At 41.0% G+C, this 20,444-nt stretch overlaps 1 protein-coding gene across 3 annotated transcripts; it reads right to left on the reverse strand.

The window, feature by feature from the left end:
- Positions 1-397: 397 nt before the first annotated feature.
- vldlr (very low density lipoprotein receptor) lies at positions 398-19,704 on the reverse strand. Of its 3 annotated transcripts, none has more exons than XM_052020576.1 (19): positions 19,449-19,704; positions 15,618-15,737; positions 13,977-14,099; positions 12,903-13,025; positions 11,099-11,470; positions 10,365-10,487; positions 10,169-10,291; positions 7,148-7,267; positions 6,936-7,061; positions 6,322-6,493; positions 5,277-5,495; positions 4,982-5,100; positions 4,760-4,899; positions 4,358-4,499; positions 3,817-3,966; positions 2,966-3,064; positions 2,448-2,525; positions 2,009-2,178; positions 812-1,798 (listed from the first exon to the last, which is right to left on the reverse strand). In XM_052020576.1, exons 1-19 carry the CDS (start codon positions 19,513-19,515, stop codon positions 1,763-1,765), a joined length of 2,622 nt encoding a protein of 873 aa, XP_051876536.1. In that variant the 5' UTR covers positions 19,516-19,704; the 3' UTR covers positions 812-1,762. The 3 variants fall into 3 exon arrangements, with proteins under 3 accessions (XP_051876538.1, XP_051876536.1, XP_051876537.1); XM_052020577.1 differs by lacking the exon at positions 19,449-19,704 and adding an exon at positions 17,861-18,006 and having other exon boundaries at positions 947-1,798; XM_052020578.1 differs by lacking the exon at positions 2,966-3,064 and having other exon boundaries at positions 398-1,798.
- Between the last annotated feature and the right edge of the window lie 740 nt (positions 19,705-20,444).

A 20,444-nucleotide genomic window follows, 5' to 3' on the forward strand; every position in this document is an offset into this window, starting at 1 on the left:
TAATGCAAACTAACCTGGAGTGGATCAAAATCCAGCCTTGGGTGAAACTATCTCCTAACCAAAACTTGAAAAAGCGCAAATTAGTTTTTGAAAGAGTAATTTCTTAATTCATAAATTTACTAGGATTTAAGTAGGCCCAGGTGGGGTCATTTGTACTGTCCCATTTGGGACATTTTATACAAGCCTTGGCAATGCAATTTTTTTTTTACTTGTACACTTGGAAATGAGTGATTGCTGGGGCAAGAGTGTTCAGAATGAGCTTAAAGAGTAGTAGTAAGAGCGTTATGTAGTTCTTGATACATTGTAGTGCTCTATACTTCGACCAGTTTTCCACCCACCCCCCCCCCCCCCAACTGGAAAAGCCAGATCAAATATCACAATCCATTTAAGAAATATTGAAGTTGGGCCCAAAAGTGTAGAAAACAGGCCACAATTATGAAGTTTGTCTAACCAAGTTAAATATTATACCAGTTAAGTTGTGTTACAACTACCAACTTTAGCCACCATTGCTTCTTGCCCAGTTTTTGTTTGAACTGGGCATCAAGATAGATGTATGGCTGAAGTTGAGGCAGTGTGCAGTTTCATTGACATATGCCAATGTTAATGAACCAGCATTGACAGATCAGGAAATAGTCTGGTTTGGTTCCTGACTACGAAGTAGGGTTCTTGTATGCAGCTTTAGATAAAAAACAGTCAAGGTTTAACATTGCAGTTACAATCACCAAACTGGTCTAGCTCTTGATAGGCAGTATTGTTTAACCAGCAGACTTGAATAAGTGGTGAAAAGGAAGTTTTATAGCTTTAAAAAGAGCAATATCACTCATGTACAGACTTATCCAGTAAGCAAGCAAATTGGTGCTAGTTTAAATGGAACAGAAGTGAATGAGTATCTTGGGAATAGGAAAAAGCACAATGACTGAAGTATATTAAATAACCCATTACAGGATGACAACTGAACCAAAGCAGGGACTCAATTTTAGTAAACAGTTTTAATTATTTCTCCACTATGCAATTAATTGAACAAAAGCAGCTAGCACCAAGGTCATGCTTGGAAGACAAGCAAAGATGGTACAAGTATTGAACAGTAGATCTTGACCAAGGGAATCAGGGTGCCATGAGAACATAGTCAAACTCATCTATTTCATGCTCAGGTTTGATATTCACCAATGTCATGATCACAGCTCTAGCCTTATAACCAATGTCAAACAGCTGTGAGTTATGCATGGGGCATGCTAAACTGGATGATTAAGAATCTAAAATTGATTAGGGAAGGCACTATAGTTTCCATAGAAACAATTGTTTAAACTTAGTTAGCAGTTTGGAGGTGGAAAGCATAACTGCTCAAAGTCAAATGCAATTATGAAATTTATTTTTTATATTAGTATTGCTTTCCCCAAATATGGGGAATCTGTAAACAAATCAGGCAGAAAACTACATTTGGCACATAAAAATTCATACAAATCCTTGGCAGTTTTGTCCTTCAACCATTTGCAAAAGCCTTATTGTATTTGTTATTTACAGAGTTTTCAAATGGCTCACTTATTTACAGTTATACAAGCAATTTATTTAGATTATCTGCATTTTCATGGCCTTGTGCCAGAGCTTGCATAGTTAATCTAAAATGCCTCAAGATTGAGGCATGGTACCAAATCAGTGACATTTTACTTTAAATAAATATTTAAATGTAGAAAACTTGTCTGCAAACTACTATGCCACTGAGCTGGCAGCTGGTTGAAGCAATTAAAATAATCCATCTTGAAGATCAAGCTGTATCATCTTCTGTCTTGACAATTGAAATCTAAAGAGTGAAACATTTCAGTTTAGAAATTGTGCACTCAAATTTAATCTACAAAACATCCAGAAAGGAGCAACATTGAAGTTTCCATCACTCACCACATTATAGGATTAGACCAAGTTATTCCAAAATGCAAGTCAATTGCTTGGATAGGAGCTTTCTAAAACATTTAGACCAATGGAAGTTCCCTTTATCAAGAGAAGAGTTACTTACTGCAGGGTAGGTATGACCAATTGACTGACTTTGCCTGTTGATGTCGATGTTCAAGTCATCTTCAGTGGTTTTCAAGTAGACTGGATTATCAAAGTTCATACTTTTGGTGTTCTTGTTCTGCCAGTTGCGCAGCCCAATATAACCAGCCAAACCAGCTATTGCCAGAAGCACTGAAATTGAAGCATCCCAAAATAACCAATTTAGAAGTTGGATCAATACACCAAACCACATTGTTACTCAAGTCACAGCCTGGCCTGACCTGACCTGCCATGCAAAACAGAACTATTCAATAATCTCAAAGTTAAAAGCTGAAGTCTAGCAGCAGGGAAGAAGAAACTTGTGCTTAAAAACATCTGGGCACTCAGGAAAATTGGTTTTATGCTTTCATCTACCAAGCAACATTTGTCTTGATCCCAAAGACAATTTGCAGAATACTTACAGACAGGAAGGGTAATCCAAACAGCTGTTGATCCTTTCCCAAACTGGTTCAATTGGAGTGGAATGCTTGAATTTTTATCTGAAAAAGTGCAAAGGTCAATTCAGTTCAACCAAACTCATTCTAGGATTGGGAAATCCAAATCAAAATCTGTTGATCTCATGCAACTCAAAAAAAACTCAAGTTAGAGAGTTGTTTAGAGTAACTATCCCCACTTCAGAAGTTGTGTACTCATTTCAAGTCTCTTGCAGGGTGGAAATGTTGATAGTGGACCAGATCAGTTCAAGCAATGGATGCACAAATTAGAGTTTAGGAATTTCAAAATAGATTCAACTCTATTGATAGCCATGTTTGAAGCATGTCTACAAGTTTGGAATTTTCAGAAACATGACTGGAATAGTCTAGTTGTGTGGCTGTCATTCTTGAAGTGTCAATTATTGCTTGATAATGGGATCAACTTGTAGACTTGAGTAAAATAATTAAATTTTGCATTCTAAGGTGAACCACAAAAGTTAAATTACCTCTAGAGCCAGGCAAGAGAGTTGGCATTGTTACGTGGGGAGCATAAAGTGCTTGAGATGCAGAAGGTAGAAAGTGAGCGTGTCCAGTAGTTTCAGTTCCTTCAAGAAAAGTACAGTTTAAAAACAAGGGTATGTGACACTTCAATGCAGGTGTTAGAATGAGAAAGTTAATGGCTACAAGCCTGCATTATGGGCAATTTCACACCCTCCCTCCACCTCCCCCAACCCCCCCCCCCCAAAAACCCACAGAAAGGATTCCAAGTTATGGAGCAGTTCCAGATATTCAACTGAACAATAAAGGGCACCAAAGTAGCCCATTTGCTCTCAAAACATCAAATCTAGTACTGGATCTGTACTAAACTTCAATTGTTTAATAAACTTCCAAATTGGCATAATCAGCACATGGTTTGGAAACTTAAACACAAGCTTACTGACCATTCTCAGGAATTTCCTACAGATCATTTGGCACATGTCTATGCCAACTGAATCCCAAGTTCTCCTAGTAACCCATTCTCATATTCCCATCAATTGCCCAGATTCTAGCCTTCACTCAAGGTGAATCTGCAGTGATCAATTAATCTACCAACCTGCAAATCTTTGGAATACAAGTGGGCAGAATAGTACTGGGACCCATTGCAGTCACTGGCAGAACATGCAAACCCCACACAAGTCTGGACTGAACCTGGGTTGCTAGATGCAAGGAAGAACTACTAGCTGTACTGCATTGGGCCAAGTGCATGCAAAATCCTGCTCAAATACAAGCCAAAAGGAGTCAAGTGCCAGGTCCTTGGCACTATTCAAATCTAGACCAGGGTTAATGGAAACAACGATTTGTCTCAATTTATACATACCCATCCTGCATTGACGACCATTTTGCGCTAGTTCCATTCCAGATGGACACATACATGTGTATTTTGCTGAGTGACTATTAATTTGAGGAGCAGGCAGACACATGTATTCACATCCTCCATTCTTCAGATGCCCATTGCACCAGTTTCTTCCTGAAGAAATTGTGCCATTAGAGAATGGTCTAAAACCCAATGTCAAACTTTTACTCAGAGGCTGATGCCTCTACAACCACCACCCCTAACAAGGTCAGAAAGATTTTTCATGTGCATTTTCTAAAGTGCTCCATGTTCAATTAAGAACCTGGTATAGTGAAAAGTCCTGCATGCAATGCAAGCTATGACTTGCATTAGTTTTCTACAGTATTAGATGTAGTCAAGTTACTAGTGGAGCAGATACTGTAAAGACTAGATTTGAACAGGCAACTTGTGACAGTTGTGTTGCACAGGTAAAGTGCATTACCACACCTACAATGGTTATTTGTTACAGCATACCAAGTGCTGTAGCAAGAGGAACTTGGAACTGTGCCAAGTTTAAATTTCATACCTGAAGGTTGCACAAGTTCATGATAGACTATGATATCCTGAGGTTCATTGAGGTTTGAGGCCAACAGAACCACATCTACTCCCGTAAATTTGTTTGCTGCATAGATAGCTTCATTCTCCCCATCAGTCCAGAATACACGGTCCTGAAAGGAATACCATAGTGTCAACCCTTGCATTCCAAACAATCCCTGGAAATTAATCAGGTTATACATCTTTATAAGCTATAACCAACTTCCAGAGCTATGCAGAGTACTAATTACAGAAATTCAAGCAGCATTGAAAGGCACAATTTAAAAAGCTGGGTCCATTTTTTTTTTAAAAAAGTAGCACTTGAGTTTTTGGTGCACTAATATCTGCATCTCCAAAATTAAATTTGGCTTTTAAAACACTAGAAAAACCTTACTTCAAATACAGCAACAGCAAAAGGATGAGCAAGGAATTCTGTTGACAAAAGCACTCTCCTCCTGTCCTGCCCACTCAGGTCCACACTGGATAATGTGTGGATTTTTGAATCAACCCAATAGAGGCGTTTTTTCACAAGATCTGCAAACAGAAGGGGGAAGCAGTCAGGCTAGGTCTGATTGCAAAAAAAATAAAAGCAAAGGAAAAAGGTTGCAATACATACCAATTGCAATTCCATTTGGCCATTGAATATCTCTGGTAACCAAGAGTTGTCGATCAACACCATTCATTCCAGCTTTCTCTATCTTTGCTGGTTCACCCCAATCTGACCAATAGACAAATCTGTAGAGAAAATTTTTAAGCCATTAGATTGATGGCAGCCATAGCTTTGGCTCTAATGCAAATTGTGCCATGTTCATGCTAGAAGTTCTAGTTTTAATTCAATCTAATTGGTAGCCAGAGTTCATTATATTATAGCAAGTTCTGTTGGACATTCACGAGAGTATAGAATTAAATACCCAGATAGTGGATCAACAGCTATAGAAGCTGGTTCCCTTAGATCAGTGTTAAAGAGGGTTATCTTTTTGGTCCCATTGAAGTTTGCCACAGATAGAGTTTTGAAACCCAGATCAGTCCAGTAGATGTTCTTGTAAATCCAGTCCACTGCAATTCCTGCAGGAATTTGCACATCATTGACAATTCTGGAATAGCCAGAAGTTGGTTGGTCCACAAAAGTGCTGAAAAAACAAAATTGTGCAATTCAATTGAGCCCGAGATACCTAACCAAAACTCATCTAAATTAGTCTATTCATCAAGTTTATGACCTTAAACTGAAAACATTTCCCCCAAATTTGACAGCACTGCCCTAGCCAGCAATTGCTGCCATTCTCAATTGTACCAGCTTGATTAAACAACAGGACATCTAGGGCATCAAGATTCAACTACCATTAGTTAGTCTGGAGTCACTTTTATCCTTAAAATATTGATCTTTGGTCATGCAGTTACTCAGGTTCTCTAGCCTGGTTCAAATCCTCCAGCTATCAGTCCAGGCCTAAACCACAAGCCCTCTATTTCACACCAACATTACCTAGATCCTTCAACAGTTTAATGCTAAAATACCCCATTAGACTGTGCTATCAATGCTTATTCCCATTCTCTGGTGGGATTCAAGGGATACATTGAGTGGATCACAAAACCTGTTACCAATTGTTCAAGTAACTGCCCTGTAACCAAGTACAAGGTGCGAACCTAAACTTTCCATCAAAATATTGTATACAACAACCAGTTGCTTCCATCCTTAGCCGACTAGAGGAAGTTGCTTTTAGTGCATCTCATTCCCATTTGTCCTGCCATCTTGTACTTCACAGTGGACTACCCCAGATGGCCACTAAAGTAGTGGAAATCTTCAGTTTAGAAATTGGTCTGTCAATTTTAAAAAGCCACCAGCTTTTCAGGGAAAATTGAAGAGGCCAGATGAATGACTGCTTCAACACTTGAATGACCAAGTTGAGAGTGCAGAGGTTATGTCAAGCTTACCACTGATTTAAGGCATTAAAAACTTACCTGAAAATTGCCCGCTGGCCCAAATCAGCCCAGAAGACTCTCTGCTCTGCAATATCAGCATCAAGTGCTATAGCATTTCTCAGCTGCTCAACAACTTGGGTATATTCTTTGTGTTCCAATCCTAGTCGCCTGATATCACGACGATTAGTGAACATTAAATGAGGCTCTTTACCTAGGTTTGAGGCAGTTTGCAATTAGTAACAAATGCCAGAAGTTACACTTTGACATCCATTAAAAGAAATGGAAACAAGGGAAATACTTGACAAGGTAAAAAGTCATTGAATACATGCTAGTGATTGAAATGTTAAAGTACCTTCAAATACATTCAGCAAGGGTAGTTTTCAGTATTACATTCAGAAAGACCAGTGTATGGGATAAAAGGTATGGCTTCATGTTATTGACTTTTGCTGAAATATGGCCATATGTAGTGCTGCTCAATTTATTGATATTTTCAGTTTAATTTAATAATTACAAACTTTAGTGAAGTGCTGGAAAGCTTAACTACTTTTGTTTAGAATTAATCAAGAAATTTGGCTTAAGACCTTGAACAATCTCCAATTAAAAAGCATGTTATTTGGATGAAATGGGCCTCAAATAAAAACAAGCATTCTTACCTATTGCCTTGCAGACTCCATTAGCTGGATCCATTTGATAGCTAGTATAACATTCACATTTATAGCCTCCTTTCAAATTAATGCAAATTTGACTACAAATCCCAGGGTTCTGGCATTCATCAACATCTGTGGGAGGAGTAGTAAAGGAGAGGGTATGAGTTAATAGGTTCTAAATGTACAGAAGTCTTATTACTTAAGGAATAGTCACTTACCACCACATGTTTTTTGGTCAACCAACATGAAGCCAGCAGGGCAATCACATTCATAGCCAATGACAAGATCTCTGCAGATATGGGAGCAACCACCATTGTTCACCAAGCATTCATTCAAACCTAGATAAAAATGAAAATACTTTAACAGCCATACCTCCCCTAAAAAGTGTTGACATAGGATTGAAAGTATGCAAGTTTAAGGTGGTGTTGGTTCAAAATGTTAGTGTTGAAGTCATTAACATACACCATAGTAAATCAGCTTGGGCTGCTGAAAGTTCATAGTGCTTCAAAAGTTAAATCAGATTTCCAAACACTGATTAGTGGAACAAAAAGATAGGATTTTACTGTCAAATGTATGCCAATCACCAAATTCTACAAAAGACAAGCACCATCATTTGGCATTTATGTTTCCCATAAAGCAGCATGTTAGTGGACTAGCTTCCTGGAATGTGGTCTTTCTGGAAAGTCTTACTGACCCAAAGTTCAGTTACTTGTTTATGTAGTGGCTACATACTGCCAGAATAACAATAGTTGACTTCATGGGATTGTGCTGTACATCACTGTACTTGTTTTTCCAGTTTGAAGACATGCAACCTCATGCAGTTCATGGTAAAGATAGCAAGGATCTGCCATTATAGGTAGATAGAAGGATGAATGTACACAGTGCAAAATTAGCTCTACAGAGTGGCAGGGTAGCAAGTGGAGAGGCTGTGGGGAAGTAGATGTTAAGATTGCAAGCAAAGATGGAAACAGAAGGTTAAGTGCAGTGGAACTGATGTTCCAAGTTGCATCCATTTCAATGCAAGAGTATTGTACACAAGGCAGATGAACTACAAGCATGGATCTGTATATGGAATTGTGATGTCATAGCCATTAGTGAGACTATTGCAGGAGGGGCAGGACCAGCAGCTCAGATGTCTGAGGTTCTGTTTTAGACACAAGGAGGGAGGGTGACATTACTCATCAGGGAAAGTGTCACAGCAGTGCTCAGAGGATATACTGGAGGCTTGACTACTGAGAATGAGTGGAACTGAGGAAGAAAAGTGACATTAGATCTCCCAATAGTCAGTGGGATTGAGGTTTAGGAAACCTTGGTTAGAGGGATATCGAGGCCCTGGTAAAGAAAAAGGAGGTGCATATGGGGTATTGGCAGTTAATCAAATGAGGTGCTTGAACACAAGAAATCAGGGAGGTGAAAAGAGGACTTGTTCTGGCAGACAAGGTGAAAAGAACCCAAAAGGCTTTGTATAGCTTGTATTAAGAGCAAAAGGATGCAAGGGACAAAATTTCTTGAAGATCAGCATGGTCATCTACATGTGGAGCTAAAAGATGGGGAGATTTTAAGTGGATTTTTGCATCAGTGTTTACTCAGGAGACAGTCTATAGAACTGAGGCAAAAGTGTATGAGGTCATGGACTGTATCCAGATTATTGAAGAGGTGCTTGCTTGAGGTGAATTAAGGTGGATAAATCCCCAGGGCCTGACAAGGTGTCCCCTCTGTGGGAGAAGAGTGCAGAAATTGCAGGGCCCTGGCAGAGATATTTAAAATGTCCTTAGCCAGAGACGGAGGTGCTGGAGGACTTGAGGATAGCTAATGTTGTTCTGTTTACTGCTCCAAGAAGAAGTCAGGAAGTTATAGGCCACTGAGCCCGATGTCAGACATGGGCAAGTTATTGGAAGGTATTCTAAAGGAACAGGACAAGTATTTGGATAGTCAGGGCCTGATTAGGGATAGTCAGCATAGCTTTGTGCATGGCAGGACATGTCTATCCAATCTAATAGAGTTGAGGTTACCAGGAAGGTTGAAGGGAAGGCAGTGGATGTTGTCTACATGGGCTTTAGCAAGGCCTTTGACAAAGTCCTACATGGGAGGCTGCTCCAGAAGGTTAAGTTGCTTGGCATTCAGGAATTAGTCAAATCAGATTTAACATTGGCTTAGTGGGAGAAGCCAGAGTGGTAGTAGATGGTTGTCTCTGATTGGAGGCCTGTGACAAGTGGTGTGCTGCAAGGATTGGTGCTGGGTCCATTGTTGTTTATTATCTATATTAATGATCAAGATGGTGGTAAACTGGATCAGCAAATTTGCAGACGACAAGATTGCAGGTGTAGTGGACAGTAATGAAGGCTATCAAAGCTTGCAGTGATCTGGACCAGCTGGGAAAATGGGCTGAAAAATAGCAGATGGAATTTCATGCAGACAAGTGTCAGGATGACAAGATACCCTGGTTTGTCCTCCCAAAGTGGAGGATATGGACAGTGAATCGTAGGGCAGAGGTGTGTGGTAGAACAAAGGGACCTGGGAATACAGATCCCTAATTCCTTGAAAGTACCATTGCAGGTAGATAGGGTCACAAAGCTTTCAGCACATTGGCATTCATACATCAGGGTAGTGAGTACAGGACTTGGGATGTTATGTTGAAGTTGTACAAGATGTCGGAGAGGCTAAATTTACAATGTGTGCAGTTCTGGTCATTTTGAAAGTGCAGAGAAAATTTACATGGATGTTGCTGGGACCTGAGAACCAGAGTTACAGGGATAGGTTGAATAGGTTAGGACTTTATTCCCTTGAGTACAAGGGAATGAGAAAAACTTATAGAAATAAGAAATTATGAAGGTATGGATAGGGTGAATACATGCAGGCTTTCTGCCTCCACCCCCACTCCAGATGGGGGAGGGGGGAAACTAGTACAACAGGTCATAGGTTTAGGGCAAAAGGCAAAACATTTAAGGGGAATTGAGGGAGAACCACTTCACTCCAAGGGTGGCAAGTGTGGAATGAGCTGCCAGCAGAAGTGGTGGATGCAGGTTCAATTGTAACATTTAAGAGAAGTTTGGATAGGTACGCAAATGAGATATGGAGGGTTATGGTCTGGGTGCAGGTAGATGGGACTAGGCAGAAAACTAGGCCAGCATGGACAGATGGGCTGAAGGGCCTGTTTCTGTGCTGTAGTGCTCTATGATTCTGACTCTCCAGTTATTGGAGAATCAGCTAGACCCATTACAACTCTGGACATAACTTACCACATTCTTTAAGGGGCTCATCACTCCAGTCCATGCAATTCTGCTGCTGATTACACACTTGAGTCATGTCAATGCATTCTCCACTGTGGCACTTGAAGTTAGTTGGCCCTGAACAATCTGAAACTGCAATGGTGAACATTAAGCCACACTGAATTACTTGGCTATTGTGGTCAATCAAATCATTTATGACACTTACTATTCCTGCAGTTAATCTCATCAGTGCCATCAGGACAGTCTCTAAATCCATTACATTGTCTGCTTCCATGAATACAGTTACCATCACCACATCTGAAGTTGTCTGGTCTACAAGTTTGAGGAGCTGGGAAAAACCAAAATAATTGGAGTCAAGAGCAGACTTATTAAATTACCTGGTTTAAGCAGCAAACCAACTAGAAGTTGCTCAAACATTCATGTTCTACAAGTGTGGCTAATCTGGTCAACATTTAGACCTCCCCAAGCAGTTGGCTTTGAAGCAGCAACTCATCTTTGACAGCAGAATCCATGTGGCAGTTACCTGTTGATATTTGGAAAAGGTTTGCATATAAAAATCCACAGAATGTCTGCTACCCACATCTTTAAGTTGTTTGCAAGTTAACTAACAGTATAACATACTGCAGAAATGGTCAGTAGCCCCAATAAAATGCTTAGTAACCTCCTCTCCTCCCAAGAAAGTATTGGTGCCAAGTAGCCCTGCCATTTCCATACTATGGTAGAGTCTAGACCAGATAGTCTGCTATATCTTTCTCAATTCTGATAATTTACTTGGAGTGGGGAAGGAGAGCTTCCATCAACTTGGATACATCCAATTTAAACAAATTCCAAGACAGCTATGGGATGTTTAGTCCTGGAATCTGACCCATTAATAAAATTAAGTTCCCTACAACTGAATGTTCTTAAAGTTAAAATTCAAGTCTCAATTCTTAAACTTACGGCAGTCGATTTCATCACTTCCATCTCTGCAGTCAGCATCACCATCACAGTACCACCTGCGATGAATGCATTCACCAGAATCACACTGGATTTCAGCAGCAGAGCATCTTACAAGTGGAGGAAGAGTGCGACCACAGCGTTCTGTAGATTCATCTGAGTGATCAGCACAGTCAACATCACTGTCGCATACCCACTTAAGTGGGATACATTCTGAACTGTTGCACTGAAACTCATGAGAGCCACAGGTGGGTGGTGCACAATCTCTTTCATCACTTCCATCACCACAGTCATCTTCACCATTACATACAAATGTCTTGGAAATGCATCTACCACTGGAGCAAGTGAATTCCTGGACACTGCAAGTAAGGGCACCTGAAAAGTTGCAATATTAAATCACAAGTTAAGAGGTGGATCTTATAGATCTTACTGCCCATTAATGTTACTACGTGGCAGTATTTCAAGACAATCAAGACAAATGAATACTTTTTAAAAGACCAAATTCTTCATAGCAGTCCAGTTTGAGACTAATGTTTGGGGGATTATGGTAGTGTAGCAGTTAGTGCAATGCTACTATGGTGCCAGTGACCCAGGTTCAATTCCTGCTGCTGTCTGCAAGGAGTTTGTATGTTCCCCAGGTGCTCTGGTTTCCTCCCACATTCCATAGACATGAAGGTTAGGAAGTTGTGGGCATGCTATGTTGGTACCAGAAGCATGGCAACACTTGCAGGCTGCCCCCAGAACACTACACAGACACATTTCACTGTTTTGATATACATGTGACTAGATCTGAAAGGAATCTTACCTTAACCCAGGGAAAGATAATCTTTCCCCAAAGATAGTGTCAGAGCAGCAAGACCTGCTGTGGTACAAACAGGAGAATGAAGGCTTCCCTCCATCACTATCTTTTCCATGCCCCCTTGATGGGCTTCACTAAAATGAATGGCTTATGCAAGCAATTCTTGTTGCCCAAACTCAAGCTATATTGAAAGGCTCCTCACTCACCTTGGATCCAATGGTAGGCAGATTTTGGGCAACAAAAAAGTCAAGGCCTTGCATTCAGTGCCCAATTAGGCAAACAACTTGTTTTGTCTTTAAAGACTAGACCTGGATCCCAGTTCAAGCAAATATTCTGATCCTACATCATGATTTCTCAACCAGAGAAGTCCTAGAAATAACCCCCCCAAACTTTAAGGACACTATTTCAGAATGAAGTACAATCTCACCACTGTACAAACCAAGGAACTGCCAGTAGAAACCAGTTGTTGAAACTGACCAGTCATAGTTTGCCTCAAAATTTTAACCTGCTTCTGAGCAGAAACTGGTAAAGGCTTAAAAATGAAAAAAACAGTAACATTGTAGAAGTTAACTGGCATTTACACCTCCTTGTGTTGTGTACCACCACTTAAATTCAGGAGCAACTTCTGCTTTTACACCAATTTGTAAAGTAAAAGTGTCAGTACCAGCTGAATGAAGACCATCTGGCCTCCCAAGGAAGCATTCCATTATACCTACTCCTCATTTTCTTGCAACTTCAGATATGATCAACTCTTGATTGCTTTTGCCACAAATTTACTAGGGTAGGTTATAGTAGCCAATTAATCCCACATAGCCAGAAGGAAATGTCCATTTCCGTACAGGTAGCATCCAAGGTCAGATGCAAACCCAGTTCCCTGGAGCAGCAAGGCAACATCTGCCTGTTGTGACACCTCATGGAGACATCTTAACCAAATGGGCTGTAGTTAATACTCAAGCAACCCAAAGAGACAATGTGATGCCCAACTCTTGTAGTGGCATTGCAACCTACCACAGTTTTCTTCATCTCCACCATTACCACAATCTTGTTCACCATCACATCTCCAGGTGACAGGAATACACTGATTAGATCCAGGGCTGCAGCTGACTTCATTGACACGACAGGTTCTCATGTCTGAAGGATATTGGAAAAGGCCATCAAGTTAGGGAAACAAATTTAAAGGGTGCAAGAAAAAAGTGCTACAACCAAGTCCTCAAAAGTTTGAGAAACATCCAATAGGTCAGACAACATCTGCAGAGACAAGCTTGACATCAGGTATGGGATCCTTTAGAACCCATTACAGCTGGTGACAGCTTGGAACAGGCCCTTCAGTCATACTAAATTTTTTTGCCTCCACATATTTCCATCTCCCTCCCCAGAGTGCACCACTTATCTACAAACTGGGGGCAATTTAGTGACCAACTAAACTACCAAACAAAATTTGGGATGTTGAGGAAACCAAGGGAGAATGCAAAACTCTAGACAGGTTAGATTGAACCCTGGTTGCTAGAGCTGCAGTTCTACTGACAATCCCATGATCTCAGACCCGAGAAGTTAACCATCTCCTTCTACAGATGCTGCCTGAACTGCAGAGTTCATAACATTTCAGATTTCCAAAATGTGGAAGTTTCTATTTTCATTGACAGCCCTCAGAGCTCAGGACTGCAGTACAAGCAGTTCCCTTTGTGCCATGAGAGGTCAATTAATGAGACCTACATAGTGGTCTGATTGGGATATGGTGCATGAAAGCCAACCATTAGTTGGCAAAGTGGCCTGCTGCAGCAAGCCACTTTGCTAGCTAATCCAATCTCAAACACCCATAGAGATAGGAGTGTACAAGTCAAGGACAGTGCATTATCAAAATTTAAGTTTCTGCACTAAAGTAACCATTTACAATTGAGAATTCCTGATGTACTAGAAGTGAACTTTATGGCCCAACTTTGAGCAAACACTAATGCATGTAGTTCAAATTTCAGACTAGATTGATTGAAGTTGAGCCAGCGACATAATCCAGAGTTGATCATGAATACATCCCCAGATCTAGTAGTTTAAATTAGATTGGAGTACAATCTTGACAATACTTACGACACACTTCTGGACTTTCATCTGATCCATCTTCACAGTCAGCATCCCCATCACATTGCCACCTTCCAGGCACACAATGTCCATCATGGCACGTGAAGTCAGAACTACCACATGTTTTCTTAGCTAAGAAAATAGAATCCAGATTAGTACAACATACTAGGAGGATTAAATTGGTGAGTGTTCTTCAAGCAATTGGATTATGCCAAAGTCACCTCTGGTTGTACACTAGGAAGCCTATAAAAGCTTGGTCAAGCTTAGCCCTGAGCATCTAGAGGAAGATGCTCAAGGTGTAATTACAAGCATTCAGTTGCTGTTTTCCCTTGTACTCTCTCAATGCACTGTTATAATGAAGTGATCTGTATGGATAGCATGAAAAACAGTTCCCCCACTGTACCCTGGTACATGTGACAATAAACCAAATTAAGCTTTTAATGATTTGTATTGACTTGTACATTTACAGGTGCAAAATATCTTTACTGGGATTTTCCCCACAAAAGTATGGAAAGGAGTTGGGCAAGGAGGCCAGTAGATAGTATGAATACAATTCACTGCAGTCTATTTCCATATTTAGAGACTCCACCCACCATTGCCTGTGGGGGGGGGGGAAGAAGTGACATTCTACTGAGATGAATTCCAAGGCCAAGTATGGTGAAAAAAAATAATTTTGATATAACTGGGATTTTAAAGTATGGAAACCCATTTGTCATTTAGACTATCTGGGTGGAGTGGGAGGTTCACTGCATCAGCACTACAATCTATTTGAGTCAGTTATCAATGCAATACAGCTTACTGTCTACAAGTAGACTCTTGGAGAGAACTGCATCCAATACAAAGCTTTAGTGTTAAGAAACTTGGGCACTGATTTTGGGTAATCTTAGGAAAGTAAAAATTTACATTCCAGTTTAGTATTTAGTGTTAATTAAATAACGAGTCTGCAATTAAACCACTGATTCTGTAAGTAACTCTTGGATGAAATTTAAGGGTAAAGATTCAAAGTTCTTGAATAGATTCATAGATGATTTGCAAACAAGAAAACCAAGATATTCAAGCTCAGCAACTGAAATTAGGCATTTGGATAAGCCACCTTAGTCAATTAATTATAGCTTTCTTATTGCATGGAGAAATCAGATGGGACAGTTGTACAAAAAACAGGAGTTGCCATGTTGATTACTAGGACATCTATTTGATTATAGTGACCAACTTACTGTTATACATTTTATTTTCTGGTCTAAGCAAAGATAAATTTGATCAGTTTACCACACACTCCATGTGATGTAGCAACTATTTCCAAAACCTCAAATTCAGAACTTCCACTGCAACAATTAGCTTTAATCTCAACTGCTCTTAAGCCATCAACTCCAGGGTCTAGTTTTTTTTTAAAGTTATCAATTCAATAATTAGTGCACCCAAGCACAAGGTTGGAGATCAGCACCAGAATCTCACTTTGGAATTAGCATGCAATTAATTCAGTATTACAAGAAAAATGGATCAGTTTGCATAGAAGCATCTCATTCTCTCATGGGTATCAATTGGAAACCAGAAACATTAGAATATCAAAAGCTTCAAGTTGTACAAGTCAACCACCAGAAGGCACAACACCACAGTCAGCACAAAAAGTGAACCACTTGTTCAAACACTTACCACAGGAACTTTCATCACTTCCATCAGTACAATCATCATCACCATCACATTTCCACACTGTGGGGATACAACGACCATTTCGGCACTGAAACTGCGATGCCTCACAAGATACTTTAGATCCTTGTAGGAAAAAGTTAGATGCTATAATTAAATATTTAATTCAATAACCAAATGGAAATACTGGCCCTGGTGTTAATTTTTATGCAGCAGGCCACTTGATCACTTCATTGTTGATCATCTCAATGCAAGAAACTAGTTCTTAATAACCAAGTTATTCACAAGGTTGTGGGTATGCATCTACTGATGAGAGCATTTCCATTTAGACATGCATTTGAGTTTGCTCAAGTAGAGAAAAGCAAATGGACCCCATGAAATATGGTAGTTGGATTCAAACTAGCTAACAATTGGAGTTTTAAGGTTAGGCTAGAACATGCTGACAGCTCCTAATAGCCCCAGTTATTGGAGTGCACTTGTCACAAGTACAATGTGGTAGATCAGATGGCAATGCATCTGAATTGTAGCTCTGCCAATCTGTTCCAACATACCAAGGGGACAGAAACTGACCTCATTCCTTTTGTGCCATCTGTCATTAGTAGAGTCCTTCATTTGAAGGAGACTCAACTTTATATGCATTAAGAGTTAATAAATTTTAACACTTAGAACAATTTTACACCCATTCCTAACATCAGATCAAAGTGTTCTGAAATAATGCAAACAGCAAGCCATCAGGTTAATGGAGCAGGGACCATGCTGCCATCAGTAGCAGCTTGATCACTGTACCACCACAAATGCAGGAGCAAGACTGACAGGGCATTGTAGCCCAGTTGTTCCCAAAAAGTGGCATCATACACATCCTGCAAGAAGCTAACATGGCATGGGGCCAGCTGCCAATAGTTTTATGGATTTGGTCCCTTTAAGGCAATGGAAGGAAATTAGTGAATTGGTAGACAGGCATAAGGGGTTGTGGCAAATGAAATGCCAACTGGAGATTGGCAAAGTCATTAACTGCCAATGCTTTCAGGAGCTGCAAAAGGATGAAACTGGAATGGATCAAAGCACAACAAGTGCTGCAAGTCTGAAGTCAGAGCTAGAAACTCGGGTCACATTGAAGCAAAGTGTTGTCACAAACCCACAACTTTTTAAAAAAAAATTTATACAGCATGGTAACAGGCCTTTCTGGCTCAACAAGCCCACACCACCCAATTTTTAAACTGGTTAGTTCTGATGCAGCCTAGGAAAGCAAAATTCAGTAATTTTACACAAATAGTTCCAACAGCGGGAGTACGTTTCAGAAGATTAGGTTCATTGGAACAGTGCAAGGTGGTCAAAGTTGGGGGGGGGTGGAGGGAGTTAAAGCAGAGTCACCCTTGCAGACTGAAGGTGTTCTATGAAGTGGTCACCACTCTAGTTTCAGTTCTACCACTAGCCTTTCCATTGATGCCACTTTCTGCTATTGTAGAAGTGTTTTCTTTGCTGCTCATTTCTATTTTGCTCACTTTCACATGGTCCACCTGGTTCCTCCTTTTGACCCTCTCCATTTCATAATGGAGAGGGGACCAATATCATTTGGCTGTACCTCTCATCCTGCTTTTGTTTTATATAGAAGGACTTCATTCCATTTAAGTTTCCCCAACTTGTCATTTGTTCCTGATCATTCGCATCACCCCCAATTGGGGGGTACCTTTGATTTGCTGCTTCTAATGCCACTAGCCATCTTCATATCCCAACATTAATGGAACCATCATCTCCACAGCTTTTGGTGGACACTTTCACCTTCAACACTTCATGAAGTCTTTCTCACCACCTCCAGAGCAGCAATACCTGCCCTCTAACCTCTTCCCACCATCTAGAGATGGGAAACATTCCTGGCAGGTGAAGCTACTGCTCACCTGTATTCCAAGTGTATGGAGAATTATTGCCTACAAAGTGATAACCCAATATATGTACAAGGGGAAAGCTTCCAGGTGTCTGTTATCAATTCTTCATCCCGTTGTCCTCTGCTGTTGACACTGTTCCAATCAAGTCCGATAAAAGCACTTAATTTTTTTTGTGAAGGGCAATTACAATCCTCAGGGCTTGATTCAACAATTTCAAATAACTAGTCTCTTTGTATGGTCAGTTAATGGTGCAAATTGGCCCTGCGTTTACCGCAGGAAAATGCTAAACAGTGGCCTGGGTCAAATACCCATTACTTGCAACTAGCACCGAAACAGTCAGGTGGGAATGAACACTCTCTCATTTACCTACAGCCATCCATGAGCAATCGTATTCTGCAACAAAAGAACCGCCCAGGGAGTGGGGTGCGTCCGGGCATCTTGCAGTGTACCAGAAGTGCAGGAATGTTAGAAGTGGGGAGGTTATTAATCTTCCCTGCAAACCTAAAATTCGCGAGTTGACTTCCTACCGTTTCGCGGGAAGTACGAACGATTTTTTTTGGGGGGGGGGGGGAAGAAGAGGAAGGAAGGAGGAGAGAAAGAAGGGGGACGGGAATCAGAAGTTTACGCGGAGGCCGCGCTTCAATAACAACCCCTGGGAGGAAGCGCGTCAACCTGGGTCCACCATTGGACAGTTGGTCCAATTCGCTAACCAATCGCTTTCAGAGGCGGCTCTGTAGTTCAAGGCATCAAATTACAGCAGCAGGACGCGAGTCCAACCCGGTAACCTTCACGGTGCAGCGGCTGCTGCTAATTGGGACACCGCACACAAGGAGCGGCGGGTCCCGCCTCCCAGCCTGCGGACCGTGCCGTGTTGACCCACATTCAACACAGGTGCACCCAGCCAATAAATCTGGGGCCTCGCCCCCCTTTTTGAAAGGTGGCCGCGACGTATCTGAAGCTACCATTACAAGGTCAAACATAGATAAGCCCCAAATTCAGGGTAAATAGTTAAAGTTTAACGCCCCATTTGAGCCATCGACTGTTATCAAAAAGCCAAACATACAGAAAGCAAAGAATTGAGATTCCGCACTTTGTTACTTCAACTAGAATCAGAAGTTGTTGAAAAGGCAGGAGGGGCAAACTAGTTAAGAGGTTTCATTTATTTCCTTGCGCCTTATGCCCAAAGGAAAGACCAGAACTTGATCAATGGAACACTTACAGCGAGTAATTTGAACATGTGCACTGGTTCATTCACGTCTTATACCTGCGACTAATTAGGAACCCAATCTATTCATTGGACATCGCAACGCTGGCGAGGGCTTGCATCACGCTGTTTAGGTTATGGGGCAGGCACACCTCATGGATTGCATCTTGGACTTAATGGGTTTCCTGAATAACCAGGATACGCAATTCTAGCCCAAGTTAAGAGAGAAAGTACAAAAGTCAGCTGGTGGGACCCAATACTTTATTTGCATAGTACTGATAAGTGTATATTAAAATTCGGGCATCTTAATGTATGCTGGAAGTCAGTAGTTTACAAATTGACGTTAAATATTGGCATTGCCCATTTTAATAGTATAGTTTTAGTCCCAAAAGTCAGTGTCCTAATTATTCCCAAAAGCTTTCATACACGATTATCTGCAGCTTTAAAAAAGTATCAGCCGACTGCTAGTCAAGAATAAACGAACGCAAGAAAACGTGTACACCCCGCAAGATTGTTACAACAAAGCCCATGTTAGATGTGCAGTCTGTCACGAGCCACAGATCACTCAACGTTACAGTTTCAAAGGGAAAATGAAAGAACAGCACGAAACAGTCGTGGTTCAAAACCACTCATTTCATGCCAATTTCTAAAGACCGTATTCTTCCCTTCGTCCGTGGATCTTATACTGCCACCTGCGTCTTTACAGTAACCACCAGCTCAGCTCCAAGATAATGGAGTCACATTACTTACCATTTACGTGTCTGCACCGATAGGAACACGCTGCTAAGAACAGCAAAATCACACGGACAGGAATCATCTCACCGCCTTTCGTTGGCCGAAAGCTAGCCTTTGCTCCCTAATAGTAGGGGGAACGATTAGGTGTTTTTTTTCCCTTGCTCCCTCAGCAAACCGAAGATAGACTGCCACGCCAGAATGACGCAGGGACGTACTCTTATATCAGCCTAAATGCATTCCCTCTGCTCTCTGGAACAACTGGTTGGTCGGTGTGTGCCTCCTAACCTAATTACATTGTTAAATAACTGCATGGCAAATCCAGACCCGTCGATACTGCTGCTTGGAAACCGACTGATAATGATTGATTTAGCTGAATGTATTCCACCTTCCACCCACCCCCCTCCCCTTGTCGGTTAATCGCTCTTATTGCCAATTTGTAACGTATTTGGGGAAGGGGTTTCAATATATAGTTTTACCTCACGGCTCTTGTGTTCTGATTTCGTACAGCTCGGAGGTAGGTAAAAGTAAAAAGTTCATTTGTATAACAATATTCCCAGGTTTGGTCAAGAGGAACAAAATTCTTTATAATGTCTAGAGTTTTCTAGGGTCTATCTATCGTTAGCAAAACCAGGATGTATTGCCCATTCCTGTTGCTCTTGGGAGAGAGGTAGAAAGCCATCTTCTTGAACTGCTGTAGCCTGTGTGATGAAGATGCTCCACGTTGCCATTCCATAGGAAAACTCCTTTATTTTGACCTGGAGATGATGAAGGAACAGCAATGTATCTCCAAGTCCGGATGTTATGTTACTCAGAAGGGATGTAGGAATAAGCAAGTGACCATGAAATTATGAAGAGTTCTGTTCCTCTTATCTTGGCTTAGGTGGTAGAGGTTGTGGGTCTTGTGAAGAAACCTCAGTGAATTGTTGTGGTCTGTCTTATGAATGCTATGGTAACAGCCTGTCAGTCGTGGATGGAGTGAATGTTTGAGGTGTTGGCTGGGGTGTCAATCAA

This window comes from Pristis pectinata, chromosome 7, assembly GCF_009764475.1.
Source record: "Pristis pectinata isolate sPriPec2 chromosome 7, sPriPec2.1.pri, whole genome shotgun sequence".
Lineage (NCBI taxonomy): Eukaryota > Metazoa > Chordata > Chondrichthyes > Rhinopristiformes > Pristidae > Pristis > Pristis pectinata.